General features: G+C 40.9%; 1 protein-coding gene across 11 annotated transcripts in view; it reads right to left on the reverse strand.

The window, feature by feature from the left end:
* The window catches only part of RIPOR1 (RHO family interacting cell polarization regulator 1), a 2,621,322-nt gene that overhangs the window by 1,070,098 nt on the left and 1,530,660 nt on the right, over window positions 1-20,564 (reverse strand). For all 11 annotated transcript variants that reach the window (XM_044058659.1, XM_044058658.1, XM_044058663.1 and 8 more), the window contains one exon: window positions 3,479-3,532. In XM_044058659.1, the coding sequence (XP_043914594.1) occupies window positions 3,479-3,532 (54 nt within the window). The remainder of the gene's footprint in view (window positions 1-3,478; window positions 3,533-20,564) is intronic.

Genomic DNA, 20,564 nt, shown 5'->3' on the forward strand with positions numbered 1-20,564 from the left:
GTCGGGGAGGAGGCGACGACAGCCGACGCCGGACCTAGACTTTGGAATTCGGCCGACCGAGGACCCGCCTGACGGCAGGAGAACCCATCTGTTATGACTGCAGCTGTATGCACGATGAACATCAACAGCACCTGTTTACAATACCCATTACACTTAAAAACAGTGTGTACAGAAAACCATACACAAATACAGTACTATTAAGAATTGAAAATGTATTTACTTACAGTTAGCTTTCTCCCCTGTCTTCCCTTATCCAAAGCAATTTTTCCGAACATTAATGAAGTACGGCATATATTTTACAGTCCCTCACAAATTCAAGAAATTTTGAAAAGGTCCAATATTTCCAGATTTTCTTGCTCTTTCATATTTCGCAAATATAATTAGCACATTGTAATCCCACATTGGCTTACTGGTTTTATTACTGGTCTTCTCCATTGCCCCAATCCTGTCTCTGATTCATTTCCAAAGTACTCTTGATTCTTCTAGTCAACTCGTGTTGCATCCCTTCTCTTCAACATTTTCCGTTGAAATACTGGAAAAGGTTTCACAGCTACAGTCTCTCTGTGGTCTTTCTTACCAGAAGAACAAGAAGCAGAATCTCCTATTTCACAGCTCAGTTTTTGTTGGACAAATTTCTGTATTTCCTCCTTAGCATGCACTTCATCAAAAAAATTATTTTACCCCTCCAGGAATGAATACTAATAAAGACACCTGGATACAGCAGTTTAAAACTCACACCCACATCTCAAAATTCCCTGAACAGTGGAATTAATTTACTCCTCTTCTGCCTGGTGTACAGTGAGTAATCATTCTCCACAAACACTGCTGTCTCCCACTTTTAGTATTTTGTCCTTCTGCCACAGTTCTTTCAGAAGCAACTCCTTCTGCTGGTAGGATTGCATCTTTACTATTAAAGGTATGTTTAAAACGTGTACACAGTGTGCCCATTCAACTAACAACTTCTGCTGCGGAATACCAATCCAGCTGCTTATTTGTGCTTTCATAAAATTAATGCAGTCTGTTCTTTCCAGCTTCTCTGGTATAGCTGAAAATCTCAGGTTTTCCCTACATGCTGACCCTCTAATTCTATTACTTTTTGAAACATCTCTTCCTGAGCAGTCTCATATTCAACCAGCCATTTCTTCATTTCAACCTCTGATTTTTGCAGCTCTAACATATTATCTGAATATCTGTTAAAAGCTCTTACATTTTTTCCAGCCTTTTATTGTTAACGTTGAAATACTCCATTAGTGTTTTGTTTAGTTTAACCAGATCTGTATGCAGCTGTCTTATATCCTCCTGTAGGTTATTGGAAGATATGTCTTCAAGTTGCATTGCTTTTTGATGAACAGCTGCAGAAGTTTCCCCAGATGGTGCTTCTTCCTCACTTTTTTGTAGCTGATTTTTCCAGGTCTTCTGTATTTCCTTATTCTTGGCATCCAGGCAATGCACTTACTTGCCAGTTACTGAAATTTACCCATAAGCAGAAGTCTTACTGGCCATCTCTGCTGAGTTTCCTCCTTTGCTGAAAATTGTTGCCAAGTATTCAAAGATACTTTTGTACAGGGGCTAAAAAGGTGTTAATATGTTTCTGAAGCACCCAAAAAACAAACATCTTCCACTTACTTCTGTAAATGTTTTCTTGTAGAAGCTTTATGGGAAGATAAATGATGGACAGGGAATGACAGCATGGCTTGTCTGGCTATTAAAGGACGTGGAGAAACCACACTCACCTTTAGGTTTGAAATACACGAGTGAATCATAACTGTGGAGTGAGACAGGAAATCTGGATTTGTATCCAGAATTCAAGGTGGGTAAATTATATGAGGCCAAAGGAAGGGAAACCAATATGTTCATAACTCTAAATGACAGAATGTCCTTGACTAACAAGTTTTCTTTAAGCAAATCATGTCTGACATTACACTAGCTCAGAGAAGGAAGCCAACTGCCTGAATATTTGTAATGGGAATGGTAGATATGTATACTGTCACTACTTACTTAAAGCCATAGGTGTCTCATGATATTGGACTGCTGGGATGTAACCATCTCAAATTACTCTTTGTTGGCTTTTAATATTTTTTTCTTTAAAAAAAACAATAGCCAAGATTCTCATTTCTGGGCTTTAAACTCAACATACATGCAGTAGATTCAGACAGTTCCAATTTCTATTAAAAAGTCTGTTGATTCTACTGGGATTTTTTTCTTCTTCTTCTTTTTTTTTTTTTAACAGCACAGTATTTATGCATTTTCCTCAAAAAAATAAGACAGTTACAGTCTCATTACAGGTTCTTTTGCTGGTTTGGAGATTTACAAATGACATATCAATGAAGACTACTTGAAGAGCTAGATTTACCAGCAAGCAGCCTTTTCCACTCACTTAGGCTGCATGATGTGACTGACACGTGAGGCAATTTGAATCAAAATGAGAAGAACACTGAGCGACTTACTGACAGGACTGCAAGCAGAGGATAATATTTTTAATTAATCTATGATCTCTACTGCCAACCAGATTGAAGGATTCTTTGCATTTTTGACACTTAATATCGTCTGTATGCATACAAAGGCTTGCAATAAGTTGTACTGGACATGTTTGACAGCAAATATGTTTATATTCATTCGTTTGATTACAGACAAACATCTGAAATGTACACAGTCAACATTACAGCCGCAACTGCTAGGCATGTGTATGTGTGTGTGGGTGCGCTCTATACATCTGACAGCAATGAAGTGAAATACATTTGGGTGGCCACTATGTATTTATTCATTCATTTAATCACAATCAGACATTTGAGGCCTACAGAGTCAATGTGGCTGCTACTAGTGCAAAGAGGAAGTCTGTGGATGAAACGAATGAACCCTGCTGTCATCTGATCACAGTTAAACAATCATTGATCTGGTCTGAGAGCAGGGCTAATGTGGGTTTTGGGGGTCTATATGAATTTGAAGATGAGCTTCAGTGAACCTCTGTTCATCAACCATAAATCAGCAAAGATTCACATCAGCAAACATTTTACACAGGGAATGGAGTTAGCTGGCCAGCATTAGGAAATATATATATATATATATATATATATATATATATATATATATATATATATATATATATACATATATATATAGTACAGACCCCCACCTTGGTGGGTTTGATATACTACGATGGGTGTGATGGTCAGAGTGTTGGACAACTAACTCCATTCGCTGGGTAAAACTTTCGTTGATGTGAACATTTGCTGATTTATTTTTGATGAACTGAGGTTCAGTGACGTTAGTTTTTGATGAAGTAATATAGACCCATGTTTTGGAGTAAAACAAATACATTACTTGATCACAATCAGATACCTGAGGTGTGAAAAGTCAATAAAGGAGGAAGAATGAGTACTGAGGCAGTCCATGAATAAAAGTGACTGACCCCAGCTGACTGCTTCATTTTTAGAGAAAGTATGTACTCAAACACAGATCAGTTCAAAGCATGTCTTACCTTGCTAACATGAAACTCCAGCCTGCGAATGAATCTTTCTATTGATTTTGTTTGCTGAGGGAGAAAGAAAAATAAATTAAGCAACCAAATGTAAAACTACACATGAAAAGAAGTTAAGAAACAATATCCTTGACAATATGGTGACAAAAACAATTACAAAAAATAGTAAATCCAATTATATACTTTTTAACTTAAACTTTACTACAAGCTAAAACACAACATAAAGATTCAGATTTAACGTCTACTGTTTAAACTGCAAAATGTCTGCTCTCTCTCTACTATAGACACCTTCTCCTTCCAACGTGCAATAAGAGCCATAAAAAAATGACTACTTTTAACAGGGCGGCAAGGTGACAGAATGTTCAAAGCTGTATTTAATCAGGTTATTTTAAACTACAACTAGCTGCTAAGTATTTGAGAAAATAATTTGCAGTTACTAATGCATATTAATAGTTATGGACTGGTATCAGATAAGCAATGTGGATTTAAAGATTCAGATTCTTTTAGCACAACTACTGCATTACTTACAGCCACAAACTCAATATATACCAACAAGGGACTTATCACTGTGAGATTTTTTTTGTAGATATCATGAAGGCATGTAAAACGTTTGACCACAAACTACTTCTCAATAAACTGGTGAAGTTCACCTTTGGCAAAAATGCCATGAAACCGTTTAAAAGCTAGTTCCATAACACAACATCCAAGATTTACACTAACAACCTTCTGCCTATACATGGCACACAATACAGGAGTACATAGAGGATCAGTCCTAGACCCCTCCTTTTCTCATTAAACATAATACTATATGCAGATGACATTCGCCTACTCAATGCAAATAAATGCCCCACTACCCTACAATCCGAACTGTAACAATCTTTCAGCAACCTTTACCACTGGGAAAACTCTAAAACTAATGATCAACTACAGCAAAAAAAGAAGTTATGTCCTACCGTAACGTTCCATCTGTGTTGTGGATCCTCATTCAGTTATTACTCCTGGGTAGTCTGTTCCGACATCGGAACCGAGCCGGCCATCTTCCAAGCTCGCGGCAGCCACAAACTCTCGAGCTAAACTCTTACTCACAATTCCCCGCTCCCTGTTACCTCAGATCGAGTTTGCATGTCGAAAAAGAAGTAGAAGCTAGCTATGGTCAAATGACCTAAAGAAACAGAATGATGAGATCCGTTAAAAGCCTCAGGAGGGAGAAGGAGGGAGGGAGGGCTGGAATGACTGAACGAGGATCCACAGCAGAGATGGAACGTTATGGTAAGACATAACTTCTTTATCTGATGTTTTTAATCCTCATTCAGTCATTACTCCTGGGACAGAGTCCCCAGCTACCTTTACTCCTGGGAGGCTCTCATGGAAGGACATTCCTGAGCACCAGAGAACCAAAAGAGGCTCTTCCTCTGGAGGCCAAATCCAATTTGTAATGATTGATGAAGGTAGGAGGTCTAGCCCAAGTTGCAGCTATACAAATGTCATTTAAAGACGCTCTAGCATGGAAGGCAGCAGAAGTTGCTACTGACCTTGTAGAATGAGCCCTTACAGATGTAGTTAATGGAATATTGTGCTTTTTGTAAATAAATGTTACGCAGTCTTTCAACCATTTAGCCATTGTGACCTTAGAAACAGCACATCCTAATCTAGGTCCAGAAAAGGCCAAAAATAATTGGTCCGATTTGCGAGAAGGCTTAGTTCTGTTCAGATAAAAATGTATTTGTCGGTGGACATCTAGGGTATGTAGGTAATACTCTCCTCTGCTTGAATGACTGGGGAAGAAAACTGGCAAATCAATGGCTTGGTTAATAGACATTTCAGAAATCACTTTTGGCAGAAAGGAGGGATTAGTTCTCAATGATACTCTGTCTTTATGAAAAATCAAGTATGGACATTTAATGCACAAGGCATGAAGTTTGGAAATACATCTGGCAGAAGTAATGGTGACCAGGAACAAAGTTTTCCATGACAGAAATTTGAGGTCACATGAGGAGGCTGGTTCAAAAGGTAATGCTGTCAGAGTTTGCAGAACTAATGACAGGTCCCATGGCTGAGTTGGTTCTCTGAAAGGGGGTTTCAAATGAATTACACCTTTTAGGAAGGTCTTACATAGCTTGTGCGACATAAGGGAAGAATCTTCAAAACCATTGTGAAAATTAGATATGGCAGCTAAGTGAACTCTGATGGTAAATGCTGATAGTCCCGACTGAAAAACATTTGATAGGTATTCCAGTACTACCGGCACTGGAGCTGAATAAGGGTCCATTTGTTTTTCTTTTAGCCAAAAAGTACACCTCTTCCACTTGCTGAGGTATGTATTCCTGGTGGAAGATTTATGAGATGCAATAAGTATATTACATACTGGGAAAGAAAGGTCATTCTGCCTGGCAATCACAGGAAGTGGAGGAGTCAAGCTGTGAGCTTTAGGCTGTTCAGGTTGGGGGTGAATCAGGTTTTGAGGATGGGATATATCAACTCCGGGGTTGGATTGAGAATCCACGGTTGATCTAGTAGGTGAGGCCATAGAAAAAAAAAAACAAATTTGAAGAGGCCAATATGGCGCTATGAGGATTAATTTGCTCTTCAACTGGCGGACTTTCTTCAGGAAATGGGGAATGAGGGGAAAAGGGGAAAATGCATAAAGCAGACCCGAGGGCCAATCGTGGACTACAGCGTACCTGGGTGACTGTCCCCGAGGGGGAATCAGGGCGAAGTAATTTCTGCATTTGTAGTTGGTTGGGGATGCAAAGAGGTCACAGCAAGGGTGACCCCAGTGGTTGAAAATCTCCGCCACTATTAAAGTATTCAGGGACCACTCATGAGATTGTAGAATGCACCTGCTCAATCTGTCTGCTATCACGGGAATGTGCGTTGCTATCAGAAAGCGGTTGGTAGCCATCGCCCATTGCCATATCCTCATGGCCTCCCGACAAAAGTGGGTAATATTTGGTTCTGCCTTGTTTGCTGATGCACCAGACTACTGCCATGTTGTCTGACTGTATTGCAAAGCTAGAAGCACCGCCCTCAGTTCTAGGACATTGATATGCAGATGGGCCTGTTAAACTGACCACGCGCCTTGGACTGTCTTTCCCTGAAACACCCCCCCACCCCATTAGGGAGGTGTCCGTGGTCACTGCAGCCTTGGGCTGTTGGGGTGTGAAGGGGCGAGACCACTGTAATGGGTTCTGTGACATCCACCAAATTAAGTCTTGTTTGCATATCTGAGTTACCCGAATCTTGTTAACTGTGAAGAAAAAACTTAAAAAATCCAATTTTTACCAAAGTAATGCACTTAGCTTAAGAGAAGTGGCTTGACACGACTGAATGGCGACACGCCATACGAGATCTGAGGTAACAGAGAGAGGGGAATTGTGGGTAAGAGCTTAGCTCGAGAGTTTGTGGCTGCAGCGAGCTTGGAAGATGGCCGGCTCCGTTCCGATGTCAGAACCAACTACTCAGGACTACGGACTGAATGAGGATTAACAACATCAGATCTAATGTTATGCTTTTCTCTTCACCCCACAGATCCCACATATTTCCACCTATTACAAACAATAAAACTAATACCCTTCTCTTTTCACAGAATATAAGAACTTGGGTCTCGCCCTTGATCCCGCTCTCACTTTCGCTAATCAAACTGACAATCATTAACAAGGTTCTGTCCCAGACCACTGGTTACATGATCTCACACTTGCTCTTGCCAACAGCTAGAATAACCTTATTCAAAAACATTCTACTCCCTAAGTTGGAATATGGTCCACCCATGCCTACTTTTCCACCCCTATAATACATGTAGATTATAAATTACTGCAAATACGATTTGTAAATTTGCCCTTCTTGCTGACTATCACTCGCACCATTGTTCCCTTTTAACACAAGCTTAAGTGGCTACCTTTTTCAGAAATATCAAACTACCTAACAGGTGCCTTATTATTCAAGGTTTTAAATGAGGAATACTGAACCCCTTTAAAATATTACTCTCTTTCTACAATCATACTCACTTTGAAACCCCCAACAAAATATCATCACTTTTACTAGGCTCCCATTTAAAATTTCTACTGGAAAACAGGCAGACTCCAGACAAAGGCCCTGCATTATGTAATAAACTTCATGTTGAAATAAGGTGTAGAGAATCCCTTCAGGATTTCAAAAAGCTCTATAATAACATCTCCATAACAATTCTGAATGCTATTGTTTTAATGGTAATGGTCGACTCTAGGAGGAAATGTTACCTAGCCCTTAGCAGTCTGTAGCGCCACTTTTATACTTTTGTTCACACAAACGGCATCTTATATCTTACTATAATCAAATAATTCTTATGTTTGTCCTAAATTGTAATAATTATTGTACTACTGCAGATAGTCTTGCTACTTTCATAATTTTGTAAATATTCTCTGTAGTGAAACCATTTTTATTCTTTATATGCTTACATTTTTATGCCCAGTTCGTGGCTACAAAAGTCTTTGGACCCGCCCACCTACCCGGTTTTGAAATAATAAATTCATTAAGTTAACTAATAGGGAATTCAATTTACACGTGCAACATGTTATTTGTGATAGCCCATTACCCCATATAATATATTGCTTACAACTTATTAGTGATCAGTTATTAATTACTGCACTCAGATTGTGCACATCACTACTCTTATGAAAAGAATACTATGCTTGCCTTCAATTTGCATGCATGTATATACAACAGAAAAATGTGGTTCAACAATAATTTGCAAACACTGAAAGCAGAGAAATTTAATGTCAGCTGAGTCTGTTCTGCTAAACTGACAACAAACAATGAAAATCCAGGACATCCTACATAACAAAGTACTTATTCAACACACATAATTGAAGACTACACTTCAGATGGAATGATCAGAAAGACTAAACAAAAACACTAATGTTTTTTTTTTTCAATGACGAACAGCCAGCTAGAATTAACACATTAAATGTACATCAAAATTGAGACAACATTGTTATGTGTAGCTATATGAAGCTGCAGTTAGGAGACAACTGCTTTGTGTAACATGTTACTTAATTTGTAATTACTTATCAGAGATTCCCAGGCTAGGCATAAGCCTTACTACCCATTCATTCTTGCTATGGCACCCCCACCATCGCTCTGCTTGCCGGATCTGGGAGGCAACCTACCCTCCCCCCTAGCAGCTCTTCAGAGATCTGCCACTGCTGTCTCTCACGGGGAAATGCGCCTCTACAACATAGCTCCATTTGGCTGCAAATGCAAGACACACTGTAACAATGTGAGCTTGGTAAGTTTGAACTCACACAACATGTCACCCTTGTGTTGAGCCAAGGCCAGCTCCATTCCCATCCCATGATGGGTGAGAACCAGTATAGCAATAACCCACGCCTGGGTGTGGGTAATGCTAAATTTACCCATGGTTGGTGTGGTTTGGTCCCGAGGGCCCGGACCAAACAGCCAACCGTGGGTAATTAGCATTACCACCAGAAGTGGGTTATTGCTATTATACCATGACATTATTTAAGAAAAGAAACTATTACGTTTCTTAAATAATGGCATAGTATAATGCCTGTTTGCTGCCCTTCCGCAGGTGTCTGACATCAGCGGCAGTTCTGATGTACTGCGCCTGCGCAGTACATCAGAGCTGTGAGCAAAAGCGGAGAAAGCAAGATCTCCGTTGCTTTTTTAGTGCGCTATGTTAAATGAGTTTAACATGCGAGACAGTTTTAAAATAAGCAGCGGAGATGTCTGTTGCTTATTTTAAAACTGTCTCGCTATGTTAAACTCATTTAACATAGCGAACACTAAAAAGCAAAGGAGATCTTGCTTTCTCCGTGCTTTTTAACACTGTCTCGCTATGTTAAATGGGTTTAACATGGCGAGACAGCTTTAAATAAGCAACGGAGATCTCCGTTGCTTATTTTAAGCTGTCTCGCTATGTTAAACCCATTTAACATAGCGAGACAGTGTTTAAAAGCAGTTATACTAATGGAAAAAAGTCTGGGCGACCGGACCTTTTTCCATTAGTATAACTCGATTTACAACGGGCACGCTGGCCAATCAGCGTGCACGTTTTGGGGGGGGTCATGGTATAATAGAGAATATTTACTGCCTTCCTATCATGCCATCTCCTTCAGACTTTTTCCAATTCAAATCCATAATTCCTTCAGAAAGGAATCCATCTCATCCTGAATGATAGATAGCCAACACTGTGTGGACTTTTTCAATGCCTGTCACCAACCACATAATTTTGCATCCTGAGACAGTATTGTGCTGAGTTTAGTAGGATAACAAAGCACACAACCACTATACTCATTTTTCCCATCAAAGAGAATTGTTGGAAGAAACCTGCCTATGAAAAATAGGAGTACTGTTTGTATCCTTGTAACTAGGAAATTATGGACAGTAAGAAACGATACAAGTGGCTTTCATCTACCTTATCATTTTAAGTGCCACCCGCTAGATGAAAAAATCAGCTGCCACAATGGCCTACAAACTTCCATATCTAAACAAGAATGAGAAAAATGGCATGGGAATTACTCAATGAATACAACTGTTAACAGTTCACAAAACTCTGCTACAGTGGATATAAAAAGTTTAGACACCCTTTATGCTTCAACAAACTATTAGTTTAAGGGTGTGCACATTTATGCAACCAGCTTATTGTACGTTTTTTAAATTTTTTATATTTTTCCCCCCAACAGATTTGTTATTCGACTGAACTGTACAGGTTATAAGTCACATTAAAGGTCGGGAAAGTTTTGAAATGATTTATTGTAGTCACATTTTTTTATATCACAAAAACCTGGCATTTTAGCAGGGGTGTGTAAACTTTTTATATCCACTGTACATGCCTTCTGTAAATGAGAGTATGAAATGCCTTTTAGCAGCTCACATTAGCATAATTCATTATCTGAACAGCGCTCATCTGCCTGTAAAGTAGTATTTACAAATAATGAGATATATTCAGACAAGAAGCAGCTCTAAGAGTCCTACTTTCATTTGCAACTACCTTTTCCTTCTGTGATACTGCAAAGGATATTTCCACTAATATATTCTTTTGGAGAACATGGTACTTCAACAGGGGCACTATTAGTTTTTTTTCCTGTAAGCTTAGACTGGTGAGGTTTTTCACAGAGGTTTTTTAAGCTGGTTCCCCAACCATAGGATGATTTACCTCCAAGAGTTGGTTTGAAAGGCACTACTTGTTTGCTAATTCAGTGTGACAGAAACTGGCACTGCTTTTAGAGATAGTCTTGAAGAGGCCATTGACTCATATCACCATTAAATGCAGAAAAAAATAATGTATGTCTTAATTGTGTCACATTACAGGGATATAAACTGCATTATGTAAACAATGAAAAATAAAATCAGTGTAGTATGGCAGTCACTGTAACACCCACTTTGGACTATGAAAATTTAAAATGTGATAAGAAACACAGTGATGTAGATAAACTAGTACAGAATAGATTAGCAATGGGGTTGGTTTAATGGTTAAGGTGTTAAACACACAGACACAAAGTACAAGGCTTAAGTCTCATCTTTGAAAGGGAAATTGGCTAGGCTTAAAATGACCCACAAGGACAGCTGGCCTAGTACTTAATCTATGAACCTATATACCTAAAGATATGAAGTTTAAAGGTGGAGTTTTTCTTTTAAAAGATGCGCATATATTACATTCCCCTTTTACAGAAGCAGAATACACGCTCATGATATTACAGTAAACATAAATATCTATTTACATGAAAAAACATTGCACTCAGTGTGATACTGCATTAAACATTTCTACTACTGCAGCTACACCAATGAAGTACAGAGATAAAGCCCTGACAAAGGTCCAAGTGGTCCAGGTTGGATTAACTGCTCAGGCGACTGATAAAGTGTTGGGATGGTATGGAAGTTACCACCTGAGGAGAAGACAATGGTTATCTGGGCCTTCCTTGTGATGATCCCTGGTGAAGACTGAGGACATCGCTCTTCAAGGAGCATGGTCCGCAGAGTGGCAGGCTGGTGCACTGGATGACCTGATGAGGTGAGAAGCAGTATGCTGCATATCTCAACTGCACAGTCTCATATGTACTGCGAAGGGACCAGAGGGGGCAATAGGGTAGACCAATAAGTAAAAATACCCCTCGGTAGATGGAAGACTGGCAAGACTCCTCCAGGACACTCTTGCATAGCAGTCCCCAGCTGGTATCAGAAAAAGTCCAGTGGTTCTGAGAGAGGCTGGTAAACCTAGTGATGGCCATCAGGTGCTGGGGAAGTGCACTATAAGATGATACAAAGGTAACAAAAAAGTGCAATTTTTTTTCTACTAGTCTAACAATGAAAGGTAAACATTTTTGTTTTCTTCACAAATAAAAAGTCTGAAAAACAACAGCATCTTTCACAATCATTCACTGCAATTAATACTTGTTAGTCATTTGACCAATCCAAATACCTAGCTGGATTTCTATGCAACTACCCAAACTATGAATCCAAGGAATTCAACAGCATACACCTCTGATGCTAGTGTACTAGGCACTACTTCAGTTACCAGACAGTGTACTGGGTTGCTCTGGACCTGTATGAGCCGTTTTTCAACCCTCGTGAAGTGCTTCTTGGGATTCCACTTTGGATAGCTTTCTAGCCAATTCTTTGACTACCTTTGTACCATAGGCATCACAAACACAGTCTAAGTATTCAAACCAGTTTACCATGAGACAAAGTTCTAGTTGAACAAATACCTCCAATTTCTTCCTTTCAATCAACTTGAACAAATGACCTGTGCTGTTTAAAATGCTCACCTAATACTATGTCAGCTGTCTTGCATTCTTATCGTAGTTGATTTTTTATCTAAACTTGTTTTGTCAGTCTCTCAAACACAATTCAAGTTTTCAGGCTTTTACAATGAAGATTATATAAGAATTCTGGTCTAATCTATGACTCATGATTACCTGAGCAGGCAAAAGATGTACACGTTCCAGTGAAGCATGCCTACTTAGTACGGCTAAGTGTGTTTTTTTTTTTATCATATGGTTGCAAGACCATATAACTGAGACTAAGAAGAACGTTATCTCAGAATGTCGAACCATCTTCTCCTCCGCATGCCAGTATTTTTTCTGGATCAGATGTCTGCTCCCTCCCTAATATGGTGTGATCTCAGGGGATGGCTATGAGGCACTGGGGAAGAGTGCCATAAGATGATGCAAGCGGAAGAAAAAGTGCTCTGTTTTTTTCCTACTATTCCAACAATTTTAGGGCATGTAGAGGGGCTTGCTCCCTTGCAAAAACACTGCTGTTCATGTTGCTGGCTTCCAGAGAAACCCGGGTTAACATTCAGAGATTCAATTTTCTCAGTCTCGATCACATAATACAGATCTAGATAAGTGCATATCACAGTAATGGTCACTGTTAAACTATCTGTACAATCTTCTTAACGTGATCATTAGAATATAGTAGTTAGCACTCGAGATACTGATATTCCCATTGCTCTGAAAATCTCTTAAATTCTATACTTGCAACTGTGGATATTATCATGCATTTCCATATCACATCTATGTCATGGAAAAGTACAGTTTTGTACCTACCAAAATGTAGATGTCCGATAGGAATGCATCTGCAGTCCTTACAAATGGGTTGTCCTGTCGTCAAGCAGCCCTTCGGTCGGCCGGATTCCAAAGTCTGGGTCTGGCCTCGGCTGGTGTCGCACTTCACCCGACGTCATTGCGGCAGTTATTCGGGTATAAAGGCATCAGCCGACGCCATTTTCTTCAGTGTTTCTTGCCCCAGATGCCAGGAGCCCTCTTAGAAGGCTAAATTTGGATAAATGCAAATGGTTCCAAATAGTAGAGAGCAAACAAAAAATAAGCATGTATGTATATATATACAAACAAATACACCATAATAGATTCCCCCAGCTAGCTACAAGATGGGAAAATACCCTAGGAGTACCACAGAGGGGAAGGAGGGTGGGTAATCCTGACTGCAGATGCATTCCTATCGGACATCTACATTTATGGTAGGTACAAAACTGTACTATGTCCTTCAAGGATGCATCTGCAGTCCTTACAAATGGGTAGAATACCATAGCCCAACTGGGGGTGGAGGAGAAATTAGTTTATGGTGTAGTTAAGATCCCTTGCAGAACAGCAGAGGCAAAACCTGCTTGGGATCTGGAGTATAAAGGTAAGTTATAATGCTTGGCAAATGTATGCACGGAGCTCCAAGTAGCAGCCTCTAAAATGTCTTTGGTAGCCACTCCTCGTAAGAAAGCTGTGGTAGTGGCTGTAGCCCTTGTAGAGTGAGGCCTGATGTTTTCTGGAGTTTTCTTCCCATGGTAGGAGTAACAAAATCTAATGCAATTTCCTATACATTTAGAGATTGTCTGTTTTGAAATTGCTTTTCCTTCCATTCCTGTCGCATATGCTACCAGTAGCTGGTCAGTCTTTCTATTGCTCTTGGTCATGTCCAGGTAGTAGCGTAATTGCCTATGTACATCCAAGGTATGCAACAGCCTTTCTCCCCTGTTCTGTGGGTTGGGGAAGAATATAGGTGGGTGGATAGCTTGATTTAAAGATACTCTGGAGACCACCTTTGGCATAAAAGTAGGATTAGTTCTCATGGATACTCTATCTTGATGGAAGATCAGGAAGGGTTGTACTGCCATTAATGCCTGTAGCTCAGATACCCTTCTTGCTGAAGTGATTGCAAGCAGGAAAGCAGTTTTCCATGATAAGTACTGTAATTCTGCTGTTGCTACTGGCTCGAAAGGAGGGAGTGTCAACTTTTCTAACACGAAGTTCAAGTCCCATGCTGGCAATGGTGGCTTCCTAGGTGGTTTTACATTTTTAATTCCTCTCAGAAACTGCCTGAGCAGAGGATGTGAGAAGAGTGGAGGATCCAAGTTGTATTCTGCTGAGATAGCTGATGCATGAATCTTAATGGAAGAATAGGACAGGCCGTTGTGGAAGAGCTCTGCCAAGTATTCCAGGATGTTAGCTATGTTTACCAGTGACACATTCTCTCCTTTTGCAGTACTCCAAATGAGATATCTTTTCCATTTTGCTGAATAATTTTTTCTTGTTGAGGGTCTGCGAGCCTCCAAGATAATGTCTTTAACCCTTTGGGATAAATTTGGGTTATTTGGTCTTATGCAATGTTCCAGGCAGTCAGCTGCAGTGTTTTCAGGTTTGGATGCAGGGTATTGTAGTTGTTCTGTGTTAACAGTAAGGGAACTAGAGGTAGAGTCCATATTTGTTCCCGAGACATGCTCCTCAGTAATGGGTACCAATGTTGTCTTGGCCAGTCTGGAGCTATCAGGATGATCCTTGGGCGGTCTTCTTTGATCTTCAATAGCACCTTGTGCATCAAAGGAAGTGGTGGGAATGCATATGCTGTCAGGTTTTTCCAGCTGAAAGATAGGGAGTCCACTTTCCAAGCAAGTGGGTGGTACGTCCTTGTGCAGAATTTCGGTAGTTGGTGATTGCGTGGGGATGCAAATAAGTCTATTTCTGGTAGCCCCCACTGTCTTGTAATGGTTTTGAAGATGTCCGGATGCAGCATCCATTCGTGGGCATCCGTGGCAGTTCTGCTTAGTATGTCTGCTAGAATGTTCTCTTTTCCTGGCACAAAAATTGCTTGTAACTGGATGTTGAAGCTCAGGGCCACATTCCAGAGGTCCATTGCCATCCGGCATAGAGGGTACGAATGTGTGCCTCCCTGCTTGTTGATGTACCACATAACTGTGGTGTTGTCTGTCCTTATCAACAGTGGACCTTGCTGAAGAAATGGTCTGAATGTCTGAATTGCCAGTTTTACTGCCAGCATTTCCTTTTGATTTATGTGTAGGTGCAGCTGGTCTTGAGTCCATAGGCCTTGTATGCACTTGTCCAGCATGTGCGCCCCCCAACCGAGGTCTGAGGCGTCCGTTGTGATTATCTGGCTTGGTTGAGTGCTGTGGAAGGGCAGTCCTTTGTTTGATTGACAAGCCTGAGCCCACCGTTGGAATTCTTGTTTCAGGCATGGGATTATTGGAATTTGGGTTTCTAGGCTGTGCTTGTGCTGAGACCATAAATTCCTTAGGTACCACTGTAACTTTCTCATATGCAGTCTGGCATGTGGAACCAATATTATGCAGGATGCCATGTAACCCAAGGCCTGTAGACCTTTTCTTGCTGTTAGCTGGTTCTGCTTTGTCAATGCCAAGAAGTAGAGAGGGAGTTGCTCCTGTTTTTCTACTGTTAGGAATGCCATTTGCCTCAATGTGTCCAGTTCTGCACCCAAAAAGGTTATCCTTTGGGATGGTATCAGCCTTGACTTTTTTATATTGACTGTGTATCCCAGGGCTTGCAGTAGATAAATGACCCTTTTCAAGTCTTCTGTTAGTTTGTTTTTGTTGTCTGCTTGTAACAGGCAGTCGTCCAGGTAAGGGTAAATTTGAATTCCCTGAAGCCTGCAATGAGCAATTACTGATGCCAGGCATTTCATGAATACTCTGGGCGCAGTAGATAAGCCAAAGGGCAATGCTGAGAATTGATAATGCTCTGATCCTGCAAGAAATCTGAGGTATCTTCTGCAATTTGGTCGTATGGGGACATGCAGGTATGCCTCCTTGAGATCTAGAGTTACCAGCCAAGACTCCTTGCCCAGCATGGGAAGAAGCTGCTGTAGGGTCAGCATTTTGAATTTTGGGACAATGAGGAATGTGTTTAAAGCGGACAGGTCGAGAATAGGTCTCCATTGTTCTTCTTTTCTTGGTACCAGGAAGAGTCTGGAGTAAAATCCCTGTCCTTGCTCCATAGGTGGTACCTTTGCTACAGCTCTCATGCTTAGTAAGTGAGTTATTTGTTTTAGAGCTTCTGCCTTTTGATTTGGAGGTAGGTTTGGCATTCCTCTCTTCCTTGGCAGAGTATGGAAGTGAAACCTGTAACCTTGGTCTATTGTCTGCAAAATCCACTTGTCTCCTGTGATGTAATGCCAGTTTATTGAAAATAAGGCTAGCTTCCCGCCTAAGGGTGCTTCTAGTTGTTCCCTGGTAGGCGGTGCCAGAGCCAAGTCACTGTGATTGTCCTGTAGTAGTGGAGGTGGTGGCTGCATCTGTGGCTATACCTCGCTGGTTGTTAGCCTGCCACTGACGTCCCCTGTAGGCACCTCTGGATTGACCTCTGCCTCTCGAGCGCCTATTTCTGCCTCTCTGAGCTCTGGAGGTGTCTGGAAAGGACCAATTTTTGGAGGGCCAATTCCTGCTAAACCTTGGAGGTTGGACCTGTAAGAAATCTTTCACTGTCTGGACAGATTTTGCCTTCTCTTCCATCTTCTTCAGCACCTGTTGTGCAGGAGAGCCAAACAAATTGATCTTGTCCATGGGAGCATCTAGTAGCTTTGATTTGACATGATCTGGTAAGGCCTGTTCTTTCAACCATGCATGTCTTCTGATCACTGTGCCAGTCATGGCTGATCTAAAGGAAGCTTCCAGTGCATCATAGCCGCATTTTAAGGAATGATTACTGACCTGCTGAATGTTATGTACCATTTCCTGAACAGATTTTTTGTCTAATGGTTCATCTGAGGACAGCTTTTTAGTTAACTGGTCTAACATAAATTCTTGATACTGGATCATATGGAATTGACAGTTCAAGGCCCTAGCTGAAAGAGTAGCAGAAGTGTAAACTTTTTTACCCCATCTCTCTAAGGACCTGGATTCCCTTTCAGAGGGGAGGGGTTTTTTGGCAGAGGTAGCTGCTACAGCCTTAGGTCCCTGTGAGATAGTTTCGGGATCTGCAAAAGGAGCCTTATACAAATGATAATGCGTGTCCGGGACCCTGTAGTACCTATCGGGCTTAGCAGGGGCCGGAGGAAGAGAATCAGGAGCAGTACAAGCATCATTAAAAGCATCATCCACAACAGTAAGTACTGGAGGAATGTCTAAAGGCCTATGCTGTGGCAAATGCAGGAAGGTTCTAAGCCTTTTCCTAGTGTCTGAAAAATCCTGGCCCTGCCATTGAAATTGTTCCCTCATAGCATGCAAGGTTTCCCCAAAAGAAAATTCCTCAGGCGGAGAGGCAGAAGGAATGGAGTCTTCTGCATCAGAGTCCTCATAAGGAGAAAAGGGGGCCTCTGGAGGGTCTGAATTATCTGATTCATCAGAGGAAACATCTGAAGAAACTGGCTCAGGGGGCTCTACTCTAGTCCTCTTCTCTGGAGGTGGGTGAGAGGCCCTGTCTGAATGTGGTTGGGATCCCCGGATCAAAGAAATGAGATCCTCTGCTAGACTAAGCATTTGTGAACTAGAACTGGGCCTGTGAGAGGGGGTCTTAGCAGGCACAGTTTTGGTAGTTTTAGCTACTTTAGCCCTGGCAAAGGCCTTAATCGACATGGATGCAGGAGGCCTAGCAGCTCCACGTGCAGGGGTAGAAATATCCAAAGGGATAGTATCGGATAAATCCTGTGTACCTGTAAGAGCAGGTGGGATTTCAGTAGCAGATTCAACCAAGCTGGATGAGGCCTCGGTAAGAGGCACACTTTCGGCCGAAGGAAGAACCGTGGACTCGGTTTCAGCCGAAACCGAGACACTTGCGGTTGGCTTAACCGCGGTTTCGGCCGAAACCGCGGACCGCGAGTGTCGGTCCTTTTCCTTGCGTTTTTTAGCAATTTGCACTGTCAGAGGATCCGACGGCATAATGTAAGCAAAATCTGAGCCGAAAAACTCTTCAGCGAATTCCGACCGACGTCTAAGCGTTCGTCGGTTGAATGAAGCACAGGCTAGACAAGCTGCTACGTCGTGGTCTGGGCCTAAGCAAGGCAAACAGTAAGAGTGGAAATCTTTATGAGGTATTTGTTTCCCACAAGTTAAACAGTTATTCACTTTTTCTGACATCGGCTGAGGCAAGAAAGAGTCCCCAACGGGGTACTTAGCTTTTTAGAAGTCTTCGGTAGTAGTAGAAGTATTCGGTAGTAGTAATCTCTGGTTCTGACCGACCGGCACTTGCGAACAGCTTCTGCTTCGGGCGCCACGTGGCAAGAAAGACCGAGGAAAATGGCGTCGGCTGATGCCTTTATACCCGAATAACTGCCGCAATGACGTCGGGTGAAGTGCGACACCAGCCGAAGCCAGACCCAGACTTTGGAATCCGGCCGACCGAAGGGCTGCCTGACGACAGGACAACCCATTTGTAAGGACTGCAGATGCATCCTTGAAGGACATCATAGCTTTCAGTGTGCCAATCAAATACTGAATACACACTCCTAAAATTGAAACAAATATGTTTCTACTTCTACACGCTAATGACAGCACTTCGCAGAAGAGTGGCAGTGGTCAGACTGTGGAACAAGAAATTTGTGCTAGTACAGGGAGACAGTTTTTCTTTTGTCCGACTGATATTGCACTTCACCTTCCACCATACAACAGCTATTAAACAAAAATCATTTCAACTCTGCCCCCTCTTAGGCAAATTATATCCAGGTCCATTACAATGCAAAAATAAAATAATGCTATTCTACACTGGTGAAAACCCAACGAACAACTCTGATGGCATTGGTACACTTGAAGTGACTGCATACAATTTGATGACAACCACCCTATACTAGCTACTTGCTGTCACAGGTAACACTTCCCTAAAACCTGCCTCGATATATACTTGTTATTTTTCCTGGTTTCCCAATTCTTCTCCTTTATGCATATTTTTGCAAAATTTCCAAATTACTTCTAATACCAATATAGTACCTCTGGGTATTTTTCTTGTCTTAGGCTTCCTAAGCCATAACTCTTTCTCTTTCTATTGCTTAAGTCATTGTGCTAAAAATACTTACACTGTAGACTTGAAATAAAAAAACAGCTGCTTAACAATAACCTTTCTAAACTCATGTACATTATTAAACTACTCCATTAATTTTCTCTTTAGTACTCTGCAGTTGCTCCTCCTCTTGTTCTGAGAAACTGCTTTCTTTTGCAGTACTTCAACCTCTGTCGACCCTTAAAATAATTCATATTACTTATTTCCACCATGTTTTCCTTTCATCCCATTCATTAGCTATCCATTCTGAAGTAATTTCTGTCTTCCTTCAACTCTCAGATCACATGTTACCTATACCTTAAATTCCTCTTTTTCAAGCCTATAGCACCTTTTTGTATTTTTCCTTTCTAGTTCTCACTGGTGCCTTCATGTTACTGTAAACCAGGTTACAGTCTCACCTATAAATAGTACTCCCTGATGAAAACTTACTATTCCTCCCCAAATTATGTTACGTTCCACAATATAAACACATGCCAATGTAATCCTCCTACCAACACAAATCTACCATTACAGACTTTTTTCTCTTGCATCAGTACTGGAGTCATTCTTGCAAAAAGTATTACCACCACACCCCAGCTTTTCCTCTGCCACCAATACTCTATACTGAATGTCTATCCTGAAACCCTTTGTCAAACACACACGCTCATTTCCATGAAAATACACTTCCTAAAACATTGCTATTTGTATCCTACACTTATACTACTCTCTGCTTTTTGTCTACACCTGTAACACAATTTGCCTTCCATGTTAATATTGTACACATTCAAATAAAAAAAAGCTATTTCACACATTACTAATAAGAAAGGCACAAGAAAAGTGACTATAGCATGTAAAAAAAAAAAAATAAATAAAAATAAGGCCGCTGGTGAACTACTTTTACCAGTAAGCACTTTCACCTCAGATCTATATTAAGACCAAGTCTTTGTTAAAGAGTCTTATGTAGTCCAAGGACATAGCATATCTGAGATGAAACCATTTACTGTTACTAAAGTATTTAAGTTATTATTAGCAGTCTTATTTTATTCATTTTCCCATATTACACATGGTAGTTCTTTTGAATCTCTATTTCCAACTTGCAACTTACATGCACTCACTAATGCTTGGCAGGCTGACCTTTTATGTAGTTGCATTTTCTCATCTCTGTTTGGACACAGTCTCACTTTCTCAGACTTATTCCTTTAATAAAAACACTTCTGGATGCCTCAACCCCATTTAACTGACAACTAACACATAAAACTATATATTTTCCAAAAAAAAAGTTTAATCCTCCATATGGAAGCAGCACCCATAGGCTTTAACTGTTCTTAAGTTAGGGTTGAATCTGTGTTCCCACTTAC

Source organism: Protopterus annectens, chromosome 16.part0, assembly GCF_019279795.1.
Source record: "Protopterus annectens isolate FY-2018-M chromosome 16.part0, PAN1.0, whole genome shotgun sequence".
NCBI classification, from domain to species: domain Eukaryota; kingdom Metazoa; phylum Chordata; order Ceratodontiformes; family Protopteridae; genus Protopterus; species Protopterus annectens.